The sequence below is a fragment of the Ovis canadensis genome, chromosome 7, assembly GCF_042477335.2.
Source record: "Ovis canadensis isolate MfBH-ARS-UI-01 breed Bighorn chromosome 7, ARS-UI_OviCan_v2, whole genome shotgun sequence".
In the NCBI taxonomy this organism is placed as follows: Eukaryota; Metazoa; Chordata; class Mammalia; order Artiodactyla; family Bovidae; genus Ovis; species Ovis canadensis.
This window is the reverse complement of record NC_091251.1, coordinates 25,237,693-25,261,779: the sequence shown is the minus strand read 5'-3', so window position 1 is coordinate 25,261,779 and position 24,087 is coordinate 25,237,693. Positions and strand designations below refer to the sequence as shown.

Here is a 24,087-nt window from a genome sequence, read left to right as displayed (position 1 = left end):
GTGACTTTTCAGGACAATAAAATAGGTTTTTAGAAATTCAAAGTAAATGAAAAGCAAGGTCCAAAAGCAAAATACTTCTCAACTTAGATTGTCATAATATTTAAAAACTAATGTTTCTTGAGACAGTCCGTCTCCTGAGATACTATTGACGATGAAGATACTTCTTGAAACGCAATCAAATTCATTTTCTAACACTGCTTAAGGTTTCCTGGAATTCTCCCAAGATCCAATCATGCCCAAGGCAACATTAACTCTATACTTGGTAAAAATTCAAAGTTACTTTATTCATTTTCAATTCACTATCTAGTCTCTCCTCTTAAAAAATTTTGTAAAAACTTAACTACCAATTTTGAGTAAAAAGCGATGGAGCCTCTTCTTGGGTCACGTGACAATGTTACATACCAAAGTACAGAGATTACTTTCCTGATGCTTTTGGTAATACTTTTTCCAAGAATAATTGAACTCTATGTCTAAAATCAAAGCTGAATTCACATAATGATGCCTCCAATTCAATAGTTTACTCTGTTATCCAAGGACCTATGTGCTTATCATCAGAAGCAAATATTTCATGGCTACATCCAAAGCACTCAAAGGACAAATATAATCTGACAACATAAAGAATAGTCCCCCTATAACTGTTTATTAGAATGTGAATATATTCCAAATCAGTAACTTAAAAAAAAAAATCAAGTTACAGAGCATGCATAAAATACAAAGTAGCAATTTACAAGGAGATAGTAGTATCTTCATAACCAATACACCAAAATAATAAAAGGGCTACAAAGGAAAACTAAACAGACTGACCACAGCAATGCCTTCCGTGCACCCCACACGTCATGAGCACCGCAAAAGACAGAAGATTAACTATGAAACATAGTAATCTAGGCAAGCCCACACACATGTATATTTTGGGGATATTCCACCATCCTGAATAGTATCACTTTAGTTGACACAACTTTCAGAACACTTCAGAGTTAAGTGCTTAATATTATCCACAAAAAAAAAAAAAAAACCTAAATATTAGTGTGCACATTTCGGAATGAAAAATGAGTTGCTCCATTGATTTCAATAATGTAGTGGAAGAAAACTTTCAGGTTTGTACAATGCCTAAATGCATTCTATTTAAACTCAAGGTACTATTTCATCTTATAAACTAAAAGAATACATGCCTTTTAAGTGGTACCACTTGAGCAGAAATTAACCTCTCTTGTATTCTTTAACATACTGAAACCAGATATTTAACTGGACTATATTCCATAATATTCTACAAAACTCAAAATCAGCATTGTTAAAATAATTATCCATGCCTACTGTGGCTATGGTGGTAAAACTAGGTTGCGTTTACCGGAAGGGTTTTAAGACAAAATTAACACTTCGTCATCAGATACTAAGAGCATTAAACCAGTTGTTGCTTGAGCAATAAAATGCCACATAATATACTGCTGGGAAATTAGAGAAGTTAAATGACCCGGGCTGCCTGATCACTGTAACAGAGGCACCTCAGATGGAATTCCACCAGTCTCTCCGGTTCCCAGCCTGCCAGGCAGCATTGTGTGACTTATGGCCCCGTAACCATGCTACTACTGAAATCATCACAGTCTTTTGTGTTTATTAAGATAATTCTTGTCCAGAAAAAAGTGTTCCCCCCTCTCTAATCAACTTTGATGTTTACAAAAATTAAAAAACAAAATTTACTAAACTACATAACCCTATTAAGGCATTTTAGAAATTGACTTCCAGAATAATGGAAAATTTATAAGCTCTCAAAATTCTGCTATGTTTATAGGGCAATTCTTAGATTTATGGAAATATACTCTGCACTGAGAGAAGAGTATGTTAATTATAAGCTGCTCTGTGGCAAAATGATAGCTTATTTCTACAGTCTTCTAAATTTGATTTAATCAAGACCAATAGGTCTGAGCTTCAAGGGATCAAGTTATATTATGTCCTACAGTGACAGCTTCCATGATGAAAAGTAAACAATAACTGAGGAATCCAAACATTCAGTTTATTAAACTAAGGCTAGTGAAGCCATAGCATGAAAAAAAGCTGCAGTCATTCGGGACAAATGGATGATTTTATAAAGCTAAAGTCAAAAGACTTGAGACATGGAAAAATTCATAAGTATGAGGAAGTAATAAAACACAAAAATGACCACAAGAATTACAAATATATTTAAATCTCAGACCTGGGAATTGGACTATACACAGCCTTCTAGGGGAGAAGAGAAACGCCTTATATGTTCTGACAGCACTGCACCTTTGGCTTGTTTTCAGTGGTTGGTGGAACATGAATAGGAACCACATTGTTGCTTGGAGACATGTCATTTTCACGTCTGTCTGACATTTGCTTCTGAGAAACAATGCGGTATATCTCTGAGGGGGAAAAAAAAGAAACAGCAATACTCACTGTGAACAGACCCATAAATCAGTGATTAAAAATTAAACATACACAGAGGTAGACGTTATATTCACAAGAGGAAAAAAATGAAAATAAACTGAACAGAGACTGCATATAGTCAAAGCTCTTTTTTCAACCAGCCACTGATCAGTCAACCCATTATTTCACAATTTTCCTTAAGGTAAGAACAGAAACAAAGGCTTTCCATTCCAGAGGGAAAGGTTTACCAATCAGTTAGATAAATCTTGGTCTAAAAAGATTATATACTTTATGGGCTTAGATCTAAATTTCTAACCTTATCAAAAAAACCTACATATATTGACACTGTACCACAGAAAAATATCTAAATCTGCATTATCAGACCCAGTAGGTATTTCTGTATGTAGTGAAGAATACAACTTCATAAACAAGTCAAAATCCCAAAGAACTCTTAGAAAAGAATGGAAAGATAATGTGTATCAATGCCTCCTGAACTAAAGTTAAATTGCAATGAGATAATTATTCAAAACAGGCAACTTAAGATTTTCTATGACACTTGGCAAAACTAACTTTAGCATCCACCTCTTCCACTAAATGTCCCCTGCCATATCAGTAAGCAGAAGATGCTGGGGCCATCAGCCACCACACCCACCCCCTCTCCCCAACGAAGCACCCTGAGGGAACTGAGGATGGAGAAAAGTAATATACTGGCACTAGCTAGTTAAGGTGCATATCAAAAGAATGATTTCAGACTTCCCATACATAGGAAAGCCCTAAACTCATTAACTTGAGATGTCTGGTTTTCTTCAGTTTTGAATCCAGACTACCTGATTTTTGTTCCAAAACCTCCTATATATCCTGGTTCCTCTCCTAACTCTTCTGAACAGTTCCTCAAAGCTATCTGAGAGGCTGCCTCCTGGACTTAGGGCCTCAGCAAGTCCACCAAAAAAAAAATGTAATTCTCAACTTTCAGATTGTGCCTTTTTTGTCTATCAACAAACTATAAGGACCAAAACTGTACTATTCACTGCTGTATCCCCAGCATATTAGGTTGGTGCAAAAGTAACTATAGTTTTGCATTGTTGAACTTCATCATTTGATACTGAAACACATTCTTAAATAAATGTGGTTATCAGTTCAGTCACTCAGTCATGTCCAACTCTCGTGACCCCATGGACTGCAGCACGCCAGGCTTCCCTGTCCATCACCAACTCCTGGAGCTTGCTCAAACCCATGTCCTTCGAGTTGGTGATGCCATCCAACTATCTCATCATCTGTCGTCCCTTTCTCCTCCTACCTTCAATCTTTCCCAGGTCAGGGTCTTTTCCAATGAGTCAGTTCTTCATATCAGTGGCTGAAGTACTGGAGCTTCATCTTCAGCATCAGTCCTTCCAATGACTATTCAGGACTGATTTCCTTTAGGATGGACTGGTTTGATATCCTTGCTCAAAGGTTATGTTATATATCATTTTAATGCACATTTCTTGCATTTTTTTTTTGGCTAATGACTTATTACTTGCTATTTATATTAATTTTAGACGTGGCAAATATTAGACAAAAAGCAAATTTGAGTGATTTTTATTCAAGTTCAAAATGGGCTGTAAACCAGTGGAGGCAGCTCGCAGCATCAACAATGTGCTTGGCCTAGGAATTGCTAATGAACGTACACTGCAGTGGTGGTTCAAGAAGTTTTGTAAAGGAGACGAGAGCCCTGAAGATGAGAACCACAGTGGCTGACCTTTAGAAGCTGACAATGACCAATTGAGAGGATCACCAAAGTTGATCCTCTTACAACTACTTGAGAACTTCCTGAAGAACTCGACGACAACCATTCTACGGTCATTCAACATTTGAAGCAGATTGGAAAGGTGAATAAGCTAAGTAAGTGGGTGCCTCATGAATGGACTGAAAACTTTTTAAAAACATTGTTTTACAGTGTCTTCTCCTATCCTAAGCAACAACAACAAACCATTTCTCCATCAGAAATTGTGACATGTGATGAAAAGTGAATTTTAGATGTCAACCAATGACAACCAGCTCAGTGACTGGACCAAGAAGCTCCAAAGCACTTCCCAAAGCCAAACTTACACCAAAGAGGGGTCCTTGTCACTGTTTGGTGGTCTGCTGCCAGTCTGATCCACTACAGCTTCCTGAATCCCAGCAAAACCATAATATGTGAGAAGCATGCCCAGCAATTAGATGAGATGCATGGAAAACTGCAATGCCTGAAGCCAGCATCAGTCAACAGGATGGGTCCAACTGTTTTCCATGACAAAGCCCAACAGCATATCGCACAACCAAACGCTTCAAAAGTTGAACGAACTGGACCACGGAACTTTAGCCTCATCTGCCATATTCACCTGACCTCTCAACAACTGATTACTACTTCAAGTATCCTGAAAATTTTTTTCCAGGAAAGTGCTTCCACAACCAGCAGGATGCAGAAAATATCTTCCAAGGTCTGCTGAATCCCAAAGCACAGATTTTTAATGCTACAGGAATAAAAAACACTTATTTCTCGTTGACAAAAATGTGCTGATTGTAATGGTTCCTAGTTTGATTAATAAAGATGTGTTTGAGCCTAGTTATAATGACTTAAAATTCACAGTCCAAAACTGCAATTATGTTTGCACCAACCTAACAGTAGGGGATCGATAACTAAGTACATGAATAAATTATTATTAAATTCCTCTACAGCAAGTTATTGTTGTTCAATTGGTAAGTCATACCCAACTCTTTGCAACCCCATAGGCTGCAGCATGCCAGGCTTCCCTGTCCTTCACTATCTCCTGGAGTTTGCTCAAAATCATGTCCTACAGCAAGTATCCTTATTTAATAAATAATTATATTTTTAATAAATTGGTCTTACAGTGCACTGCCTAAAAGTAGCTCCTGCTGACTATCTAAACTCCTTACAAAGAATATATCTTACTTTGTTTTCACAGTGCTTCCTCAGAAAAAAATACCCTCTAAAAGTAAGGGAATTCTAAAAATGGGGCAGACTGACATGATATGCCTCCTATTATGTGGTACTGTGAAGTATAACATATTCCTATGAATGACACCTATGTATGCCTAACAAAAAATGTTTAAAATGAAGTTATCACGAGAAAATACTGAGATAAATCCAGACTGAGGGACAGTCTATAAGACAACTGGCCGAGATTCTTTTCTGGCTGTGTCAGGTCTTGGTTGAAGCATATCTTTAGTTGCAGCATGTGTGATCTAGTTCCCAGCACCAGGGATCAAAGCCAGGCCCCACTGCACTGGGACACAGAGCCTGAGCCACTGGACAAGGGAAGTCCCTTGGCCAAGACTCTTCAACAAACGTTAGTCACAAAATACATTAAAAATTGAAAATAAATGCTTTCGATCTGGGCTATGGCCCATCTACATCTAGCTTCTACAAGGGAAGCTACAAGGGCTTCCCTTGTAGCTCAGTTGGTAAAGAATCTGCCTACAGTGCAGGAGACTCAGGTTCAATCCCTGGGTTGGGAAGATCCCCTGGAGAAGGAAATGGCAACCCATTCCAGTATCCTTGCCTGGAAAATCTCATGGACAGAGGAGCCTGGTGGGCTGCAGGCTCTCCTCACAAAGAGTCGGGCACGACTGAGTGACTAACACATGGCCCATCTATTTATATTAAATATGCATTAACTGCCTATTTAAATAAATGAAATTTAAAATCCAATTCCTCAGTCCAATAGCCACATTTCAAGTGCTTAATAACAACCTATAGTCAGTGGCTACCCTATTCAGTACCCAAATATGTAACAATTCCATTAATGCAATGTGTTTTCCTTGACCAGATCCCAGGTTTAAACTGTAAAAACCAAATCTATAAAACACAAATCTGAATACAACTTACACATTAGATAATACTATATGAACATAAAGTTCTTGTATATATGATATTGTGATTATTTTAATATAAAGTTATGAGGTTAAAAAAAAAAGCAGAATCATATTGTTCAAAATGTCCAAGAATACAGCAACCAAATGCAATGTACAAACATCATTTGGATTTTAGTTTGAACTATTAAAATTTGAGACAGGAAGTTTTAATATTGTTTGAGTAATAGAGGACAATGAGGAATTACTGCCAACTTTTAAGTGGTTTTACTGTAACGGGTTTAAATTCTATCTTTTAGATATACATCATGAAATGTTTACAAATGAAATGACATAATACCTTGAATTTGTTTCAAAACAATGGGGGTGGCAGTAGGTGGAAGAAAGACAGGCTCTGAACTGATGGTTATTGATGGCTACATGGGAGCTCATGACAGTGTCCTACTTTTGGCATGCTGAGAATTTTCCATAAGAAAAAGTTAAAGGAAAGAAAATACATTAACTAAATTAATACTTTTTTTTTTCCCAAATTAGAAACTAATGTTCTGAAAGCTGAACAAAAGCAAACTAGAATCAACTGTATATGTAAACTAACAAAGACACTGACAGATAGTGTACCTTCTTATGCTTTTCTGAGGGAGCAGGTGGCTACAATTTATGCTTTAAAAGGTTGACAGTGGTTCAAATAACCAAGAGAAAAAAATGAGATTATAATAAACACTGTTGACTGAGTTGTTTTTTTTTTTAAAGGATATGAAGGCAGAGCCTTCATTTACATTCTTTCCATTAAAAGGGGATGGGACTAGAGTATGTCAAAGGTAAAAAGGAAAAATCATTCAATCAGGTGAGTAGCTAAGGACAAAAGATAACCATCAACTTACTATGAAACTAGACTCTTCAGTCTTTATTATGTTTTCTCTCTAATCCCAAATTGGTTGGCTCTTCTTCTTCAAGTACAAATGATTAAATGAGACCCTCTATAAATTTAACTTCTTTACAAGCAGTTTTGAATGTTGTTAGGGGAACCAAAACAAAAAATATTTTACAGGTTCTTACATGAAAAGCAAATACTGGACAAGAGGAAAAAGCAGAGTTCTCAGAGAACACAGAACGTAAAAAATTAAAGAGATCTCATCATAAGGAAAAAAAATTTGAGCAGCATTATAAAACTGCCTGCAAGTACTACATACTGTTTGGCAGAAATGGATTACTCCTACATTGCTCCAATCACCAAAAAGATGCCAACCAAGGCAGTGAAGAAAAAGAAACTATTGATCAGAAAATGAGGAGAAAACTTTCTTTCAGGTAGAGTGGGCACTAAGAAGTTACACAAGTAATTTACTTAACATCTCTTGTGGCTGGATGTGTCACTTAGAAAAAAACTTCAATAAGAAAATAGGAAGCAGGTACCTTCAGACGGTAAAGCATCTGCCCACAATGCGCGAGACCTGAGTTCAATCCCTGGGTTGGGAAGATCTCCTGGAGAAGGAAATGGCAACCCACTCCAGTATTCTTGCCTGGAAAATCCCATGGACGGAGGAACCTGGTTAGGCTACAGTCCATGGGGTCACAAAGAGTCGGAGACGACTGAGCGACTTCACTCACTCACCTTCCAGCTGGGATCTGATTAAGGAAGTTTATTTAAGTGGGGGAAGGACTACAGGACTAAACCAGCTAAACGAGATGCAAATATTTTCCTCTATAAAGGGCACGTTCTCTTTTAGAACAAAGTGTATGTGATATACCAACTTCTGTGCAGACCCTTTTCAAGAAATCCAAAGGACAGGTAAGGTTAAAAAGAAGGAATTCTGCTTTATCGTTCATACATTAGGATCTCTTGTAGGAGATCTAAGTATAAAGTAAAATATTAATATAAAACAGCTTTAAATATAACCAAATAAAGTTAAATAAAAGACATATGCCTATTTCTACTCTAATGAAGTATTTATCAAGATGCAAAGTAAATTCTAAGTTAAATGCAACAGTTTCAACCTGGTGAATTAAAAAAGCTAAAATTTTTCAGTCCTTCTAAAACTTGTGAAAATAAGAGGCCTGAATTATCCTATTAACACTACAGTACAGCTCACGTTAGAATTTATTAAAACTTCTTCAAACCCACTGCTCATGATATAAGTTTCCTGAAGGTCAAAAGTGCTCCAATTTGAGTTGCTTAAAAGGCCGCCACATGCAAAGAACCAAGCTACTATGCCTCATTAAAAGATCCTCACTACTCCAATATGCCAAATGAATTAAAATTCTTTCAACTGGGAATTCCCTGGCGGTCCAGTGGTTAGGACTCTGCACTTCACTGCAGGGGACAGGTTCAATCTCAGCTTGGGGAACTAAGATCCTATTAGCCACGCCACAGGACCAAAAAAAAAATTCTTTACCACAGAATTTAGAATTTAGCCTCCATACTACAAAGATGCCTTGGACTTATTAATCACATGGAGAAACCTGGCAGACACCATAACCAACATCACCAGTTTCTAATCAGACAAACCAATATTGTGAGCCTCCTGATATGATGCACTGAGAACACTTTGTGGTATTCCTACTGAAAGCAAATAACCAGAACCGAATCAAACGGAAACACCAGACAAACCCAAATTGAGGGACATGACAAAATAACTGACCCATACACTTCAAGAAATGTCAATAAACCAAAACCCACACTGGGGAACTATTCCAGATTAGAGGAGACTAAAGAGTTACGATAACTAAATGCAATTATGATCTTATCAGACTGTCTTTTGCTAATAAAGACACAACTGGAACGGCTGGCAAAATCTGAATAAGACCTGTAGCTTAACCATGATCAGACACTATTATCTCTCTTTTGACCACTATACTATGGCTATGAGATACTATATCCTTGTTTTTAGGAAAACACACACTGAAAAAAAGCTCCTAGGGATAACGAGCAAAGCAAAACAAAACAAAACAGTATTGTTTATATATTTAGAGAGAGGAAGAAAAAGAATAGGAAGTGTGGTAAAATTCCTCACTATCTGAGGAATATAGGTTAAGGGTATGTGCAAATACTTTGTACCACTATTGCAACCTTAAATCTGAAATTGTCAAAATTCAAATTAAAAAGAAAAAAAGTAATACAGTATGGAAGTATGGATTAGTAACATCGCTTAATGAACTTGAAGATGAAAGAAAACAAAGCTGCACTGAAATCTAGAGGCTATACAATGTATCAGACTCACTCATGCACTAACCAACTACCTCCTAAAAATACCATCAGCAAAATTATGTCAGGAAGTTATTGTCAAATTCACAGATATCAAGAATTCCATGGGTCTATTCTAAAATAAGCAACACGAAGTAACAATGGAGATACATTTTCTAATATTTAATTTTGCATCTTAAACAGTAAAAAACTAGTTTTTTCTTCCAGTAACATCAAAATACAATACAAATACTCCCTTAATACTGTTAACCTGTAAGTCAGAATTAAACCTAAATGAGAGTTCAGTTCTATTTCCTGTTTATTTTCTGTGCATTAATACTCCCATTAGTATACAGAAAAGTTTAGATCCTAACACCTACAAAACAGATTTCCCTGGTCATATGCAGTGATCTCTGATCCTACAGATCAACACTGAGATTTACTGCAGAAAAGTTGAGGAAGTAGTGACTAGAGAGAGGAAAAGTGGTAATAAGTGAATCTTTTGTTTGCTTTCAAACAATATTAATTAAGCAGTAACAAAAGCCTAATCGAGAGTGAATTTTAAGAGAAACAGCCAGATGTTCATCATTCAGGACAAAACAGTTCAATTTTAAGTACAATATATATCACTGCTTATTGATTAGTTCATGTTTGAATGGATCACAAGTTCGACGCTACAAAATGACACATAAAATTGTTAACCACAGATGAAACAAGACACTTGGCCTCATTTTCCTTAAATAAATGGGCTAGAAATTGAGATCGGAATGGGCTAGAATTATAACAGAAATTTGATGGGACGTAAAAAAATAACCCAACAAGGACTGACTAAAGTTTTTTCAAATGAGCTTTCTCAGAGGGCTTAAGATGAAGATGACTCACATCTTAAAACACTGAATCTTACGACTAGGGAGGTTCACTGACTTTAATTACAGAGGAATGAGAACAAACTGGTAAAAGGTAAAACCTACAACTCCTGGGTCTCAATTTAGTATTTAACACACTGACTCAAGAGAAACCACACAAGTGCTTAAAATGAAAAAAACAAGAGTTGAAGACATATGGCATATTCAATCAAATCTTGCCTGCTTGAAACAATCTGCAGTGAAAGTTGACCAAAAGATTTTTTAAAAAAAAAAGCTACTATGTTCCAAAGACTGTTTATCCAACCCTAGCACCAACCTTTATTATTTTTCTGATAAGAGAAAATAATTACAATAAAATAGATATGCAAATCAATAGTTATGAGGTTTTTATTTCATACCTTAATTGCTACTTAGCTAATATCAAATGTTTACAATGTACCAGGCACAGTTAGGTATTTTCCATGTACAGAACTCACTCATTTTTGGAGTCTAGATTTCCAATAACAGTCAATTCTTTTCTATGGATTAGGTTAGAGACAAAACCTTTTCACTCACAACATTAACAGTCAAGTCAAATTATACCACAAGGTATTTATAAATATAAGCCTTCTCTTGAAAAGAAAATAACCGAACTCCCAAAACATATTTCAACTTTACATATGAAGAAATTAAGGCCTAGAAAGGTTAAGTAACTTGCCTAACATAGCTCATTAGTAAGTGAAGGAGCCAGGTCTAGAACACAAGTCAGGCTTCCAAGCCCATGCTCCTAAACCCTAAGTTTTACTTGCTACATTTTTACAGTAAAATTAAAAGCTAAAGAACTTCCCTGGTGACTCAGATGGTGAAGAATCTACTTGCAATGCAGAAGACATGGGTTCGATCCCTGGGTCAGGAAGACCCCCTGGAGAAGGAAATGGCAACCCACTCCAATATTCTTGTCCAGAGAATTCCATGGACAGAGGAGCCTGGCAGGCTACAGCCCAAGCGGTCAGTAAGAGTCAGACTCGACTGAGTGACTAACACTTTACAAGTTAAAATCTGTTGGCCTCTAATACAAGTGCTGCATACCAAGAATAAAATCTTATTACATTATAATTAGAATCTCATTTACTTAACCATTTCTCCATATATACTTTTTAGAACATCGCATAAGAGCACTATATATGAAGACTACACTCTATTTAAATTATGAATTCTTAATATACATTTTAAAAATACTTTGTATTTATTAGACTTCCCTGTGGCTCAAATGGTAAACAATCTGCCTACAATACAGGAGACCAGGGTTTGATTTTTGGGTCGGGAAGATCCTCTGGAGAAGGGAATGGCAATTCACTCCAGTATTCTTGCCTGGAGAACCCTATGGACATAGATGCCTGGCAGGCAACAGTCCATGGTGTTGCAAAGAGTCGGACATGACTGAGTGACTAACACACACACATTTGAGGATTAAGACTGAACTTCCAGATAAACTGTTCATTCTATTAAAGTGAGGGTAAATACGCTCAGTTGCTCAGTCGTGTCTGACTTTGCAACCCCATGGTTGCAAAGATTTCCCAGGCAAGAATACTGGAGTGGGTTGCCATTTCCTCCTTGAGGGGATCTTCCCAAACCAGGGATCTCACTCCCATCTCTTGCATCTCCTGCATTGGAAGGTAGATTCTTTACCACTGAGCCACCTGAAAATCTCCAAATTTGAGTCACTGTAAATAAAATATTCTCTCACGCCTGAGGTTGACATGGTCCACACATGCACATTCCAAAAGACCATGAATTTTATTTCTTTTCCACTATTTTTTAAAACTTTTCAATATGTAATCACTGGCTGATTTTCTCCACAGGTGACACTTTGCTTCTTATACAATAATGAATCATAGGAGAATTTTACCTTTTGTTTCCTAAGTTTTTAAGAATATATATTTTCCTAGGTGCTTCTATAACACATCAGAACCAAGAACACCTTTACTGAATTTCAAAAGGGCATTCATCTTTCCATAAATGGGATTTCAATATTTATCTTATAAAAAAGTACCATTAAGCACTGTTTTGTGTTTATGACCAGGAAGCATGGTATGCACAGACTAAAGCAATAACAGAAGTGAATGCGTTATTTTCAAAGTATTTTTCCCACTATAAACCAGATGAATTAGGATGACTAAAGTTCAGCAAGCAAGGGTTGTAATTTAAGTACAACAGCTCTCAAATGACAGTCATTCTTAGTGCGATTTTATAGTTTAGTTTTCTGATTAATTTGTTTAAATTACCTTTCTACTACTTCTAATTCCCACTGGTCTAATCTAAAAATGCAAGTCTTACCTGTCAAGATTGTCTGAAAAGCAGCTTCCACATTTGTAGAGTCTAGAGCAGATGTCTCAATGAATGACAAACCATTTTTTTCTGTAGGGAGACACAAAACTTCAGTCTCGTCAAATTTAAAAGTACAAGGGACATAATACACTCAGACCTTCAAAAGGAAAATAACTTTTTAAACCCCAGGTTCTCCCCCACTTCTTCAGCAATAAGAACACCATGCTACTTCCACTTTAGCAGATTAAAAAGGAGAATTTTCATTGGCTTCTTAATTAAAACAAATACTTGCTACATCTAAATACTACCATTAGCAATGAATAACACTGGGCATAATGTAGTAAAATTGTCAAATGCCCAGCAAATTTCATCCCTTACTGAGCTTCCCCCTAACACATAGCTATGGTATGAACATGGGTGGGTATATGTGATTCACTTAGAATTCTGTTACTATTGTCTGAAACAAAGCTTCTTGACTAGAAAACAGAAAATTTTATTCACAGCATAATCAACAGTGAAGGCTCACAACTTGCACTAGTCAAGAATGTACAATGTTGCCCTCTGGTAGGCTGCCCCTACCACCAATACAGAGTCAAGATGGGCAGATTCTCTATTAAGCCAAGAAAGTTGTAACTCCAAAGCAGCTACATCCCTGTTGGTCCTTTACACTCCCTGGGCCACTACTTTTCAGACTCACATAGAACAAGTCTTGGTAAAACAAAGACATAACGAAAAAAAGCAGGAAGCACAGAACAAACATAGATTTTATCTACCACTTCCAGGGAGAGAAAAGATAGTATTTATATTCAATTTTTGGCAGCAAAAACTCAATAATGCAAGTCTGTTAACTCATAGTTAAGCAAGAGAGTCATACAGTCATCATGCACTTTCAAAACAACAAGATCTGTTAAGCATTCATGTTTACCTTTCCAAAACTGTTGCAACCCATTACCCTCATTGGAAGGGTCATAAAAACTAAGAAATACAGAAGCACTGTAATATCATAGAATTTGTACCACTAACCTGCAAAAGCTCTTGCTTCATCTGTAGGAACTGCCCTGAGATGGCGCAAATCACTCTTATTGCCCACAAGCATGATAACAATGTTACTATCAGCGTGATCTCTTAGTTCTTTCAGCCATCGCTCTACATTTTCATATGTGAGATGTTTAGCAATGTCATAAACCAATAAGGCACCTACAGCTCCACGATAGTATCTGAAAACAGAAAAATGTATTTAACTATTAGAAAACAACCATAGGGGAGAGAACACCAGAAAAGACTAAGTATATGAACTATATATGTATATACACACACACACACTCACACTTTTTTTTTAACACACAAATTTTAGAATACTAATACAGGAATTCTTTAAAGGAAACAAAACAGTACTTTTTTCCAATACCAAAAGTCAGCTAATCCACTTTGGCAGCTAGTTCACACAACTTAAAAATGCCAAGAGACTTCCCTGGTGGTCTGATGGTTAAGAATCTGCCTACCAATGCAAGGGACACCAGTTTGATCCCTGGTCTGGGGAGATTCCACGTGCTGTGGAGGAAACTAAGTGCATGAGCCGCATGCTGCAACCAGAGCGCCACGCGTGTAGCAATGCAGACCCAGCACAGCCAAAAATAAATAAATAAAATTTTTAAAAAAATGCTGAGACTTACGCTGATGTTATAGCACGGTATCGTTCTTGCCCTGCTGTGTCCCATATTTGTGCCTTTATTGTTTTCCCATCAACCTGGATGCTTCTTGTTGCAAACTCTACTCCAATGGTGCTCTTGCTTTCAAGATTAAACTCATTTCGAGTAAATCGAGACAGGAGATTACTCTTTCCAACACCAGAATCTCCAATAAGAACAACTAAAAAGACAAAGTACTTAATGTCAGATGGATGAGGCACACATATTCAGAATACCATCATGTTTTAAAGCAAAAAAGATAGGGCATCTGATTTTTAAAAAAGGAATGAGGGTAGGGAGGAAGAGTTGAATGCCCTTGATACCAATCGATAAAATCAATTTATTCTTTTAACATGTTTCTACCTGCATAATGACTTCCACACATCATCTACTTAGCACAGATAAAGTATCCTGTCTTACAAATGCAAATTATTAATCATAGGTCTACTAGGCACTGATGACGGGCTAATGAATTAATTTAATAATCAACACTATATCAACCTTATTACCTTACAAGGTTATACTTGACAGATAAATCCTAAATCAAATGAACTATCTGTGACATGAAAATGTATCAGACATGAAAGCAACAAAGGATGTTAGTGCCCTAACTATGTTTCTACTTAGTTTCGTCAAAGCCTGGGTGTGACCTCAGGACTCATACCTAGGCAAAATGAATCACATTTAACACAGTAGGCAGCAAGTTTATAAACTTTGCTACCCATATCACAGAAACTACAATGACCCTCTCATAGTTACATTTATCAGACTAGCAGGAAACTAGAGACCCCTCCAAAATCAAGGAACCCTAGAAAGCTGACTAATAATTCTGACTTACTCTGAGTCAAAGGCAAAGGAAGTCATAACTTTCACTGATGACTTAAAAAAGAAGAAGAAACAGGTTTGACTGATTAGATGAATTTATATCCTCTGATTACCATAGGAGGTAGTGACTGGTATTTCAGGAGAAGGGGGACACGGCAAGGGAAGGAAACGCTGTGAGAGCTCCCTGCACTCAGGCCAGAGGGCAGACTGTCCATTATGCACGAGAACGGATGTAAGCTGGCCTCTGGACAGTCTTGGAGAGAGTACACTGTCAAATGCATATCTTTCTGGCTTCCTCTATCAGCTGATTCAGCAAAAAAATCACCCAGGCAGCAGTGACTCCATGCAGCAAAAGGCAGAGTTATTTCCAGTTAGTCAGTTAGAGGGTGTCAAAAGTACTACAGCAAACACAGACAATACAGTAAATGCTTCTACCAGAGAACATGCTAAGGTCGTGAAAGAAACATCTAAAAACAATGCATTTCCAATTTTACAGTATACTACAGCTGGCTCGTAAGTTAGTTTTCAAGGCCCTCCATTCTATGTGAGGTAAAATTCCAGTGTCAGTAATAAAAGTCTACCTTATTAGCAGAGTATACTCACTCAGTAGGGAACTAAGGTTGCCTCTCAGTTCAGAAGGCTGGATGTTCTGCTGATGACACCTCTTTTGAATCTTTCCTGGCCCTACACTAGCACTAAGGTATGAAAGCTTCACTTGAAGTAGGAATAGGAAATGGAAAAACCAAATAGTTGAACATTTCTACTTCCAAGGCACTCAGATTTATCAGTCAGATCAATCAGTTTAGAAACCAACCACTTGGTTCAAAGCGAAAGAGCAAGACATCTAGACTGACACTGCCAGGACTTCCCGATGGTCCAGTGGTTAGGACTCCACGCCCTTCCACGGAAGGAGGCACGGGTTTGACCCCTAGTGGGGGAACTAAGATCCCAAATGCCACACGGTGCAGCCGAAAAAAATAAATAAAAATAAACAGAATGGCAATACCTTTGGAAAATAAAATAAATAACTCAAAGAACTCAGTAACTCCATCCCACAAAAACTCTAGTACTTTCAAGTTTTGGTTTCTTGCCTTTTAACCTCCACTTTATCGATTATATTCTCTGTCTCCCCATTCTCAAATCTTTGCACTGTCATAAAGACATTTAGAGAGAACATTTTTTCCCTTGATATAACCAATTAATTTTAACATAAAAAATATTACTAGACCTTTATCTGAAAATAATTCAAGATACATTAATACTTTATACAGTATAAAAGTTATCTCAACTCGACACCGGCAAGGTTGACAAGAATTATGACTAGCAACTTGTTAAAGGATTATACCTTAAGTGACAACAGAATATATTGCTTCTTTAAGAACAGCACTGCCAAGATGCTGCTGAGAAATGACACAATATGGAAAACCTCTTCTATGCAGTTACCAAATGAGAAACTGAACCAAGAAAGGTTATATTTAGGCTCACTAAATAATAAACAAACTAAAATGGATTGTTACCTAAACAACTGAAAAGAATTCACTGTGATTTTAAAAACAATTCAAAAGTTCACAGACTCAAACTTAGTTTCTAATCAAAAATATTTTCATTAAGATGACAATATTCAATTGCTTTTTTAAAATACGACCCACTACATGATCACATCCTATAGTTCAAAAAAGGAATTTGCAGTGACTTTCCTTACTTTTTATCACTAGTATCTTAAAGTTTTTCCACTTTAAACATTTTATAACTGTAGCCATCTACATAAAATATATATATGTAAGTATAAATTAAATAATAGAATCTGTATATGAAACATCACATTTCTTAAATAAATCTGATAATATTCATTATCACTTGGTTAACCTCATCTAATACTAAATTTGGTTCATTATATATCAAAGACTAGGCTGCTAAAAGCTATAAAAAGAATATACGCATTAACTGACCATTATTTAATAAGAATTTCCAACTCTTCAACCACATTTAGTTTTATACAGTCTGTTACAAACTAATGTACTAGACAAAAATTTCATTCAACAAATCATAGTATCTCAGACCTAACAGTTATAACCTGAAGTAACTGATAATTTTCACACTGGTTTATAAATAAACCTGGAGATCTTTCTACTTTCAACTATATTCATAGTCCAAACTCACCAAGAGTCTTTTTTAAAATTAAATAAGGCTGAAGTCTAGACAAGTTTTTCTAGATTCAGCAGAACCCAAATTGCTCAACCATAAGTTGTGAAAGAAAACTATCAAGATGCAAGACAGCAAAGTTCCTATGATCAGCCCCACTAATAATCAGCTGATGGTTAATTACTACTGACCTTCAATTAGACTGAAAAGAAAATGGTGTAGACTACGTACACGGATATTTTCAGAATATGTGACTCTGACTGAGTTAATGTCTACCACAATATTTGCCAATAGGAACTATGATTGATTTATACTTCACTTATGTGTCTGTCCCACAGGGACACTGTGTGTACATGTAGAATTAAAGTTTTTAAAACAGTCAAGTTTTAAAATTAAAATTCACCACCACCAGCAGTCTCACTGTTGAGCTAAAGATTAATGTTCAAGAACAAATACATAATTTAAAATTTTCCTACTCTCCCCATTCTTCCACTTGAACCACTCCATCTTACACCAATCAGGATATCCTTTCATTCTCAACTGGTTAGAGCTACAAACTAATTTACAATTCCCTCAACTATTAAGTTTGCTAGGTTCTTTTTCCAAGGAGACAGCTGCAGCTCATCTCAGGGAATATCTACATAGCATAAAACCATTTAAAACTGAAATTATTGTTGCTTCTTTTTAAATTAAAATTGTATAAATAAGAAATTGGCTATATAATCATCAAAGAAGTTAAAAAGTGACTCATATCCTATTAAGAGCTTTTTTAAAAGTGGAAATCTTTCTCAGCAGAATTTTTAAAAACATTCTATCAAACAGCAAAGTGTACAACAAATGAAACCAAAACCTGTGGAAATATAAGGTACTTTAGAAGGCTCTAGTTTTAAGTTTCTTTACTAATACTTAAATGCTCTTCCAGTTATAGATTTACGGTTTTAAGGAAAAAAAAAAAAAACTTTTGAGAACCACAGTAACTTCTTTAACATTATCTGAGTTCTCAAAGAAGCTAAAACTTTACAGTCTCACTTAATTCTCACAACAGCCCTGAGAGATACTATTTTATTTTTACAGATGAGGGAACTGAGGCTCAAAAGTCAGCTTTCCCAAGGTCACAAAGCAAATGTAAGACCTGAGGCAGTAATCTGAAACCAGGCCTGTGCCATTCCAAAGCCCTGGGCTTTCTCAATCATTGTTAGCAAAGTGGTCTAAACCCCAAAGCTAAGTTAAAATCCCTTAAGCCAATCCAAGGTACTAAGTATTTTTGGTGAGGAAATAACTAGGTTCTATAACCAACACTCAAGTTGTAAACCAAACAAGAGAATGACAGTCTATCTTGTCCTAAATTAATTACTTCAAAAGCAGCCCTTATGTAAAAAAAACAAATCTCCCTTTAATGACTAAACCCCAGTCTCCAGGGTCTCACTGAAGTAATTTCACCAGACCTCAGAAGCCTTCAGCCAACAGTATGTAAACTAATCCATGTTTCTTTTTTGTATTTGTAAAATGATTAAGTACCCTCTTCTCTGTAAACAACTTCCCACTGTCAGGCGGTGGGAGTGGATACTGAAGGTACTCACTCTGGGCCAGAATTTCTGGCCCAGAAGAGTTAAGTGGCAGTAGGCCCATCAACTAGTAGGCCAAGGTTTGCAGAGTACTGGTAAAGCAATGTTTCCTGCTGTTTAGTCAACCATACTTAGCACCCAGTGGCAAAGTCAGAAAGAGTCATTAAGCTTAACATTCTTTTCAAACTCCACCCTTCACTGTAAAGCTTTAATAGTAATGGCTTCTTCCTCCCTGGTAATGATCTTTGTTCAGCATAGTACTGATGGCTGCCCTCCTAACTCAGGACCAGAGAAACAGCATCAGAGAGAGAGCATTCATCCAACAAAAAAAGCATTTACTGTACTTTCCTCTCAAGGAAAACTGTACCCATTATCTTTGTCGATTAAAAAAAAAAACACAAAACTATTTGGATTCTTTCCGGACTAACCAATAAGCAATTCTTTTTTTCACTCCCCATCCTCCACTATGTTTTGTCCAAGGGCACTACATGGTTCCCTATCTTATGAAAAATATTTAATTTGACCAAAGAGCACACAACTTCCCCATGCTCCCCCACCTTTGGGGAAAGGTATGTGGCCAACCAGGACGCTTCCCTTCCTGTTCTAAAAACACCAAAAGGCTGGATCCTCCCAGCGTTGCAGCAGGAAGCAACCAGTCCGTAGCGATAAAGCAAGCTATTTGTGCAGCGTACAACCTTTCCTGCTCAGGAACTGGGCCTTCAGGTCTGGCAAGGATAACAGCCACCACCCATCCGTATCCCCTAGTCTCGGACAGAGTCAAGAGTTATCCCAGGCTGGTTGCCTCTGGGTAGGGAGGGTAGGAGAAAAGAAGGCTGGGTGGGAAGTCACATCGGTCTGCCGGGTCACTGCGACAAGTGCGCGCGTGGGTGCTGGGACAATCCCTCCTGCCCTACCCCCCACCGCCGGGGTCGCACGAGCGACGTGGGAGAGCTCGTAAACTACTCGCCGAGGGAAGGCAGAAAAAGAGCTACCAATGCCGGGGGCCATGCGAGGTTTCGGGCCACGAGAAGTGTGGGGCGGGTGGGGGTGGGGCCGCCGACCCGCTCGGATTTTTAACCAGGGCCTGGCCCCGGGGATAGAAGAGGGCGAGGAGAGGCGGCTGTCCGAGGGCAGAGGAGGGTTCGCCCGAGGGAAAAGGGAGGCAGATAAGAAAAAGATCTGTATGGGAGAGTTCGCCTAAAGAAAGGTGAAGAACGAAGGGAAAGGCCTGTCGGAGGGGCTCAGGAAGGGTGTATACCGAAGGGGAGGGGGCGCTGAACCCGAAAACATGGATGGTGGGGGTGGGCGCCCCATTAAGGGGGCCCTGGAACCCGAGGAGGAAGGAAAGCGATTCGAGAGACGGCAGTCGGCCGCGAGAGGGGCGCAGGGTAGGGACCGTGAGGCTTCCTAAGGCCTCTGGGGAGGTCGCTATGAGACCGCTGTGTGGTGAGGACCCCCATCCGTGAGTGGAAGGAAAGGGGCTGAGCTGGGGGACCTCAGGATAAGCTGCACAGAGAGGAAGAGCTGAGGAAGGCCGATCTCAGGGCAGGGGCAACCCGCGGGCGGGTCCCCCGGGAGTGTCCCGGGCCCCCAAACCGGGACTCCAGGGAGAGTTCCGGAGCCCACAGCCTCACCTTTGAAGAGGTAGTCGTACTCGTCGTCGCGGGTGCCCATTGCGCGGCCGAGAAGCGAAGGGGCGGGAGCAGCAGTGGTACCGGTGGGACCAGGGGGCGTCGCTGCAGGGGTAACCCGAACGCCGAGCTTCAGCTGCCGGACCCGGTAAAGAACCCCTCCCTGCCGCTACGCCACTTCCGGCAGGCCCCCACCCATAGGGGGAAGTACTTCCGGGGGCGGCGCCCCGCCCCTCAGCCCAATAAAGGGGGCGTGCGCAAGTTTGTCGTCTGTTGTCCAAGCTTCCCGGGTTTGGAGGGGTTTCGAGTGGCTTAATGAGCACTGTACTCCCGGCTTACCTCACTGATAGAGGCTGCTCTCCATACATAATAGTCTCTCCCTCACTCCACTCGCCGCTATTCGGGGAAGTGGGGCACTGGAGAGCGCTTCAGCACTGCCTCTGGTGGTCGGTTTGTGGATGGGGGCGGGGTTCTCTAAGGATTAGAGAGTCGAAGGCAGGATCGTGAGCGTGGCGGTTCCATGGTGTAATGGTTAGCACTCTGGACTCTGAATCCAGCGATCCGAGTTCAAATCTCGGTGGAACCTGTATTCCTTACACTTTCGGTTTGGGTTTTGTTTTTTCCCTGGCCACGATTTTATAAGTCATGTACTTATTCACAAGGTGACTCTTGTACACCTGCGGGGTATATGTGTTCTTGAACTGAGTAGGGAGGGAATGCCACGAAACTCAGTTGCCTAGGAAGAGCACATGCATTTCCTTCAGTTCTGTACTCTGTTACCTAGGTGTCTCCTAAGTATCCTCTACACTTCACCCTTTTTGTTTTTTTAACCTCGGCCGTCTTCGAAAGCTTCCATGAAAAGTTGATTGCTTTTGTTAGAATTTTCAGCCTCCAACTTCATACGAGGGCAGGCACTTTCCACTCCTTCTCTCCAGAAATCTCTCAAACTGTCTCCAGATGTATTCACAGAACCTCGCCCACCCTCCTCATCAAAATTCATCAAGAACTTCTTGAACCCTATTTGTCACCCTTTAAGCTGAACCTGGTTACATAGTTATTTTCTTTAACATGCAGAGCAAAGGATGACAATTTCCATTTTTGCAGAAACGTGGATGGGGAGGTTCAAGTGATTTCCAAAGATCACACACCAGGGCCTCCCTGTATGTGACGAGACTTATTATGGCTCAGTGGTAAAGAATCTGCCTGCGGATGCAGGGGACTCTGGTTTGATCTCATTCCCTGAAGGAGGAAGTGGCAACCCACTCCTGAAAAATCCCATGGACAGAGGAGCCTGGTGGGCTATCCAGTCCATGGGGTCCCAGAGAGTGGGACACACTGAGTACATAAGCACTATGTTTATGCCAAAAAGCTTTACCCATTTATTGTCAAACCTCACTACACCTGTGTGCAATTTAGAGTTTTCATCAAGGGTGCCTGTAGTAAGTAGAATAAAGGCTCTCCCAAAATGTCCACATCCCAATCCTTGGGACCTGTGAATATACTAGATTATGTGGCAAAGGGAAATTAAGGTTGCAGGTGGAATTAAGGTTGCAAATCAACTAACTTTAAAACAGGACAATTATCTTTGGAGTCTCCATGTGGGCCTAATGTCCTCTCAAGTGTCCTTAAAAGTGGAAAAGGGAGGTCAGAGTGTTATGGTGTGCGAAGGCCTCAACAGGCCCTTTTAGCTTTGAACATGAAGAAAGGGGGCCAGGAGCCTAGGAATGCAGAGGCTTATAGAAGATGGAAAAGGCAAAATATAAATAAGAGGAGATGGAAAAGGCAAGGAAACTGAGTCTTCCCTAAGGCCACCAGAAAGAACACAGCCCTGCTGATACCTTGATTTTAGCCCAGTGATACCCACGTCAGACTTCAGATCTATAGTACTATAAAGTAATAAATTTCTGTAGTTTTGTCATCAACATTGTGGTAATTTGTTACAGCAGCAATAGAAAACTAATACAGTGCCATTTTCAGTGCTTTCCAAAGCAGTATATAGCAACAGAAGGTTTACCAAAGGGCCAATAACAGTTCTGAAGGAGTAACAAGCAGAATGAGCAATTCTGGCAACAAATGGGTAGCTCAGAGGAACTGAGATAATTAGGAAGAACTCCCTGGGGACTTGCCTGGCAGTACAGTGGCTAAGATTCTAAGCTCCCAGTCCAGGAACTTGGGTTGGATCCCTGGTCAGAGAACTAGATCCGAATGCCATAAGGTAGACTGAAGATCCCATGTGCCACAACAAAGACCTGGTGACCTGGTGCAGTCAAATAAATAGGAAAAACAAACAAAGAACTACCTGGAAGAGGAGGAGCTAGCACTGACTCCTGAGTTCAGTTCAGTCGCTCAGTCGTGTCCGACTCTTTGAGACCCCATGAATCGCAGCACGCCAGGCCTCCCTGTCCATCACCAACTCCCGGGGTTCACTCAGACTCACGTCCATCGAGTCCGTGATTCCATCCAGGCATTTCATCCTCTGTCGTCGCCTTCTCCTCCTACCCCCAAATCCCTCCCAGCTTCAGAGTCTTTTCCAATGAGTCAACTCTTCACATGAGGTGGCCAAAGTACTGGAGTTTCAGCTTTAGCATCATTCCCTCCAAAGAAATCCCAGGGCTGATCTCCTTCAGAATGGATTGGTTAGATCTCCTTGCCATTCAAGGGACTCTCAGAAGTCTTCTCCAACACCACAGTTCAAAAGCATCAATTGTTCAGCACTCAGCTTTCTTCACAGTCCAACTCTCACATCCATACATGACCACTGGAAAAACCATAGCCTTGACTAGACGGACCTTAGTCGGCAAAGTAACGTCTCTGCTTTTGAATATACTATCTAGGTTGGTCATAACTTCAGTTCAGTTCAGTTCAGTCACTCAGTCGTGTCCAACTCTTTGCGACCCCATGAATCATAGCACACCAGGCCTCTCTGTCCATCACCATCTCCCGGGGTTCACTCAGACTCACGTCCATCGAGTCCGTGATGCCATCCAGCCATCTCATCCTCGGTCGTCCCCTTCTCCTCCTGCCCCCAATCCCTCCCAGCATCAGAGTCTTTTCCAGTGAGTCAACTCTTCACATGAGGTGGCCAAAATACTGGAGTTTCAGCTTTAGCATCCTTCCCTCCAAAGAAATCCCCGGGTTGATCTCCTTCAGAATGGACTGGTTGGGTCTCCTTGCAGTCCAAGGGACTCTCAAAAGTCTTCTCCAACACCACAGTTCAGAAGCATCAATTCTTTGGCACTCAGCCTTCTTCACAGTCCAACTCTCACATCCATACATGACCGCAGGAAAAACCATAGCCTTGACTAGACGGACCTTAGTCGGCAAAGTAATGACTTAGGAAGAAGCAAATAAGGAAGCTCATTTGGGGAAGTGGAGAAGATTAGATGATAAGAGCACGTTAAGTAAGACCATTAATGCCAGAGAAATAATCATGAACTTTTTCCCTTAAGTCATTATTTCTCAATGTGCATCCTGAGAAGGTCAATAGTAGTCCTCAAAGGAAGGATTTCATGCTCAAATAGATTGAAATGCACTGTACACTGTCTCTCCTGCCTTAGAAGTTCCCCTAATACTCTGCCTGTTGTTTTAAAGTCTAAATATCCCACTCTGAAGGAAAAAAATTTTTACTGTATGAAACAGAGCATTTCTCAGATT

At 39.3% G+C, this 24,087-nt stretch overlaps 1 protein-coding gene and 1 non-coding gene across 2 annotated transcripts; one reads left to right on the top strand and one right to left on the bottom strand.

The window, feature by feature from the left end:
- Positions 1-619: 619 nt before the first annotated feature.
- On the bottom strand, positions 620-20,835 carry RAB11A (RAB11A, member RAS oncogene family). Its single transcript, XM_069595466.1, has 5 exons — positions 20,437-20,835; positions 14,256-14,451; positions 13,606-13,799; positions 12,592-12,672; positions 620-2,375 (listed from the first exon to the last, which is right to left on the bottom strand). The coding sequence occupies exons 1-5, from the start codon at positions 20,474-20,476 to the stop codon at positions 2,236-2,238; spliced, it is 651 nt and encodes a 216-aa protein (XP_069451567.1). The 5' UTR covers positions 20,477-20,835; the 3' UTR covers positions 620-2,235.
- A 112-nt stretch (positions 20,836-20,947) lies between these two features.
- TRNAQ-CUG (transfer RNA glutamine (anticodon CUG)) lies at positions 20,948-21,019 on the top strand. The gene has a single exon. It is a non-coding gene; the product is annotated as a tRNA-Gln (tRNA).
- The last annotated feature ends 3,068 nt before the right edge of the window (positions 21,020-24,087 follow it).

Coding starts and splice junctions, on each gene's coding strand:
- RAB11A (XM_069595466.1), bottom strand. CDS start 20,476: ATGGGCACCCGCGACGACGAGTACGACTACCTCTTCAAAG. Junction 14,452..20,436: donor GTACGACTACCTCTTCAAAG/GTGAGGCTGTGG, acceptor TTGTCTTTTTAG/TTGTTCTTATTGGAGATTCT. Junction 12,673..13,605: donor TGAAGCAAGAGCTTTTGCAG/GTTAGTGGTACA, acceptor GTCTCCCTACAG/AAAAAAATGGTTTGTCATTC.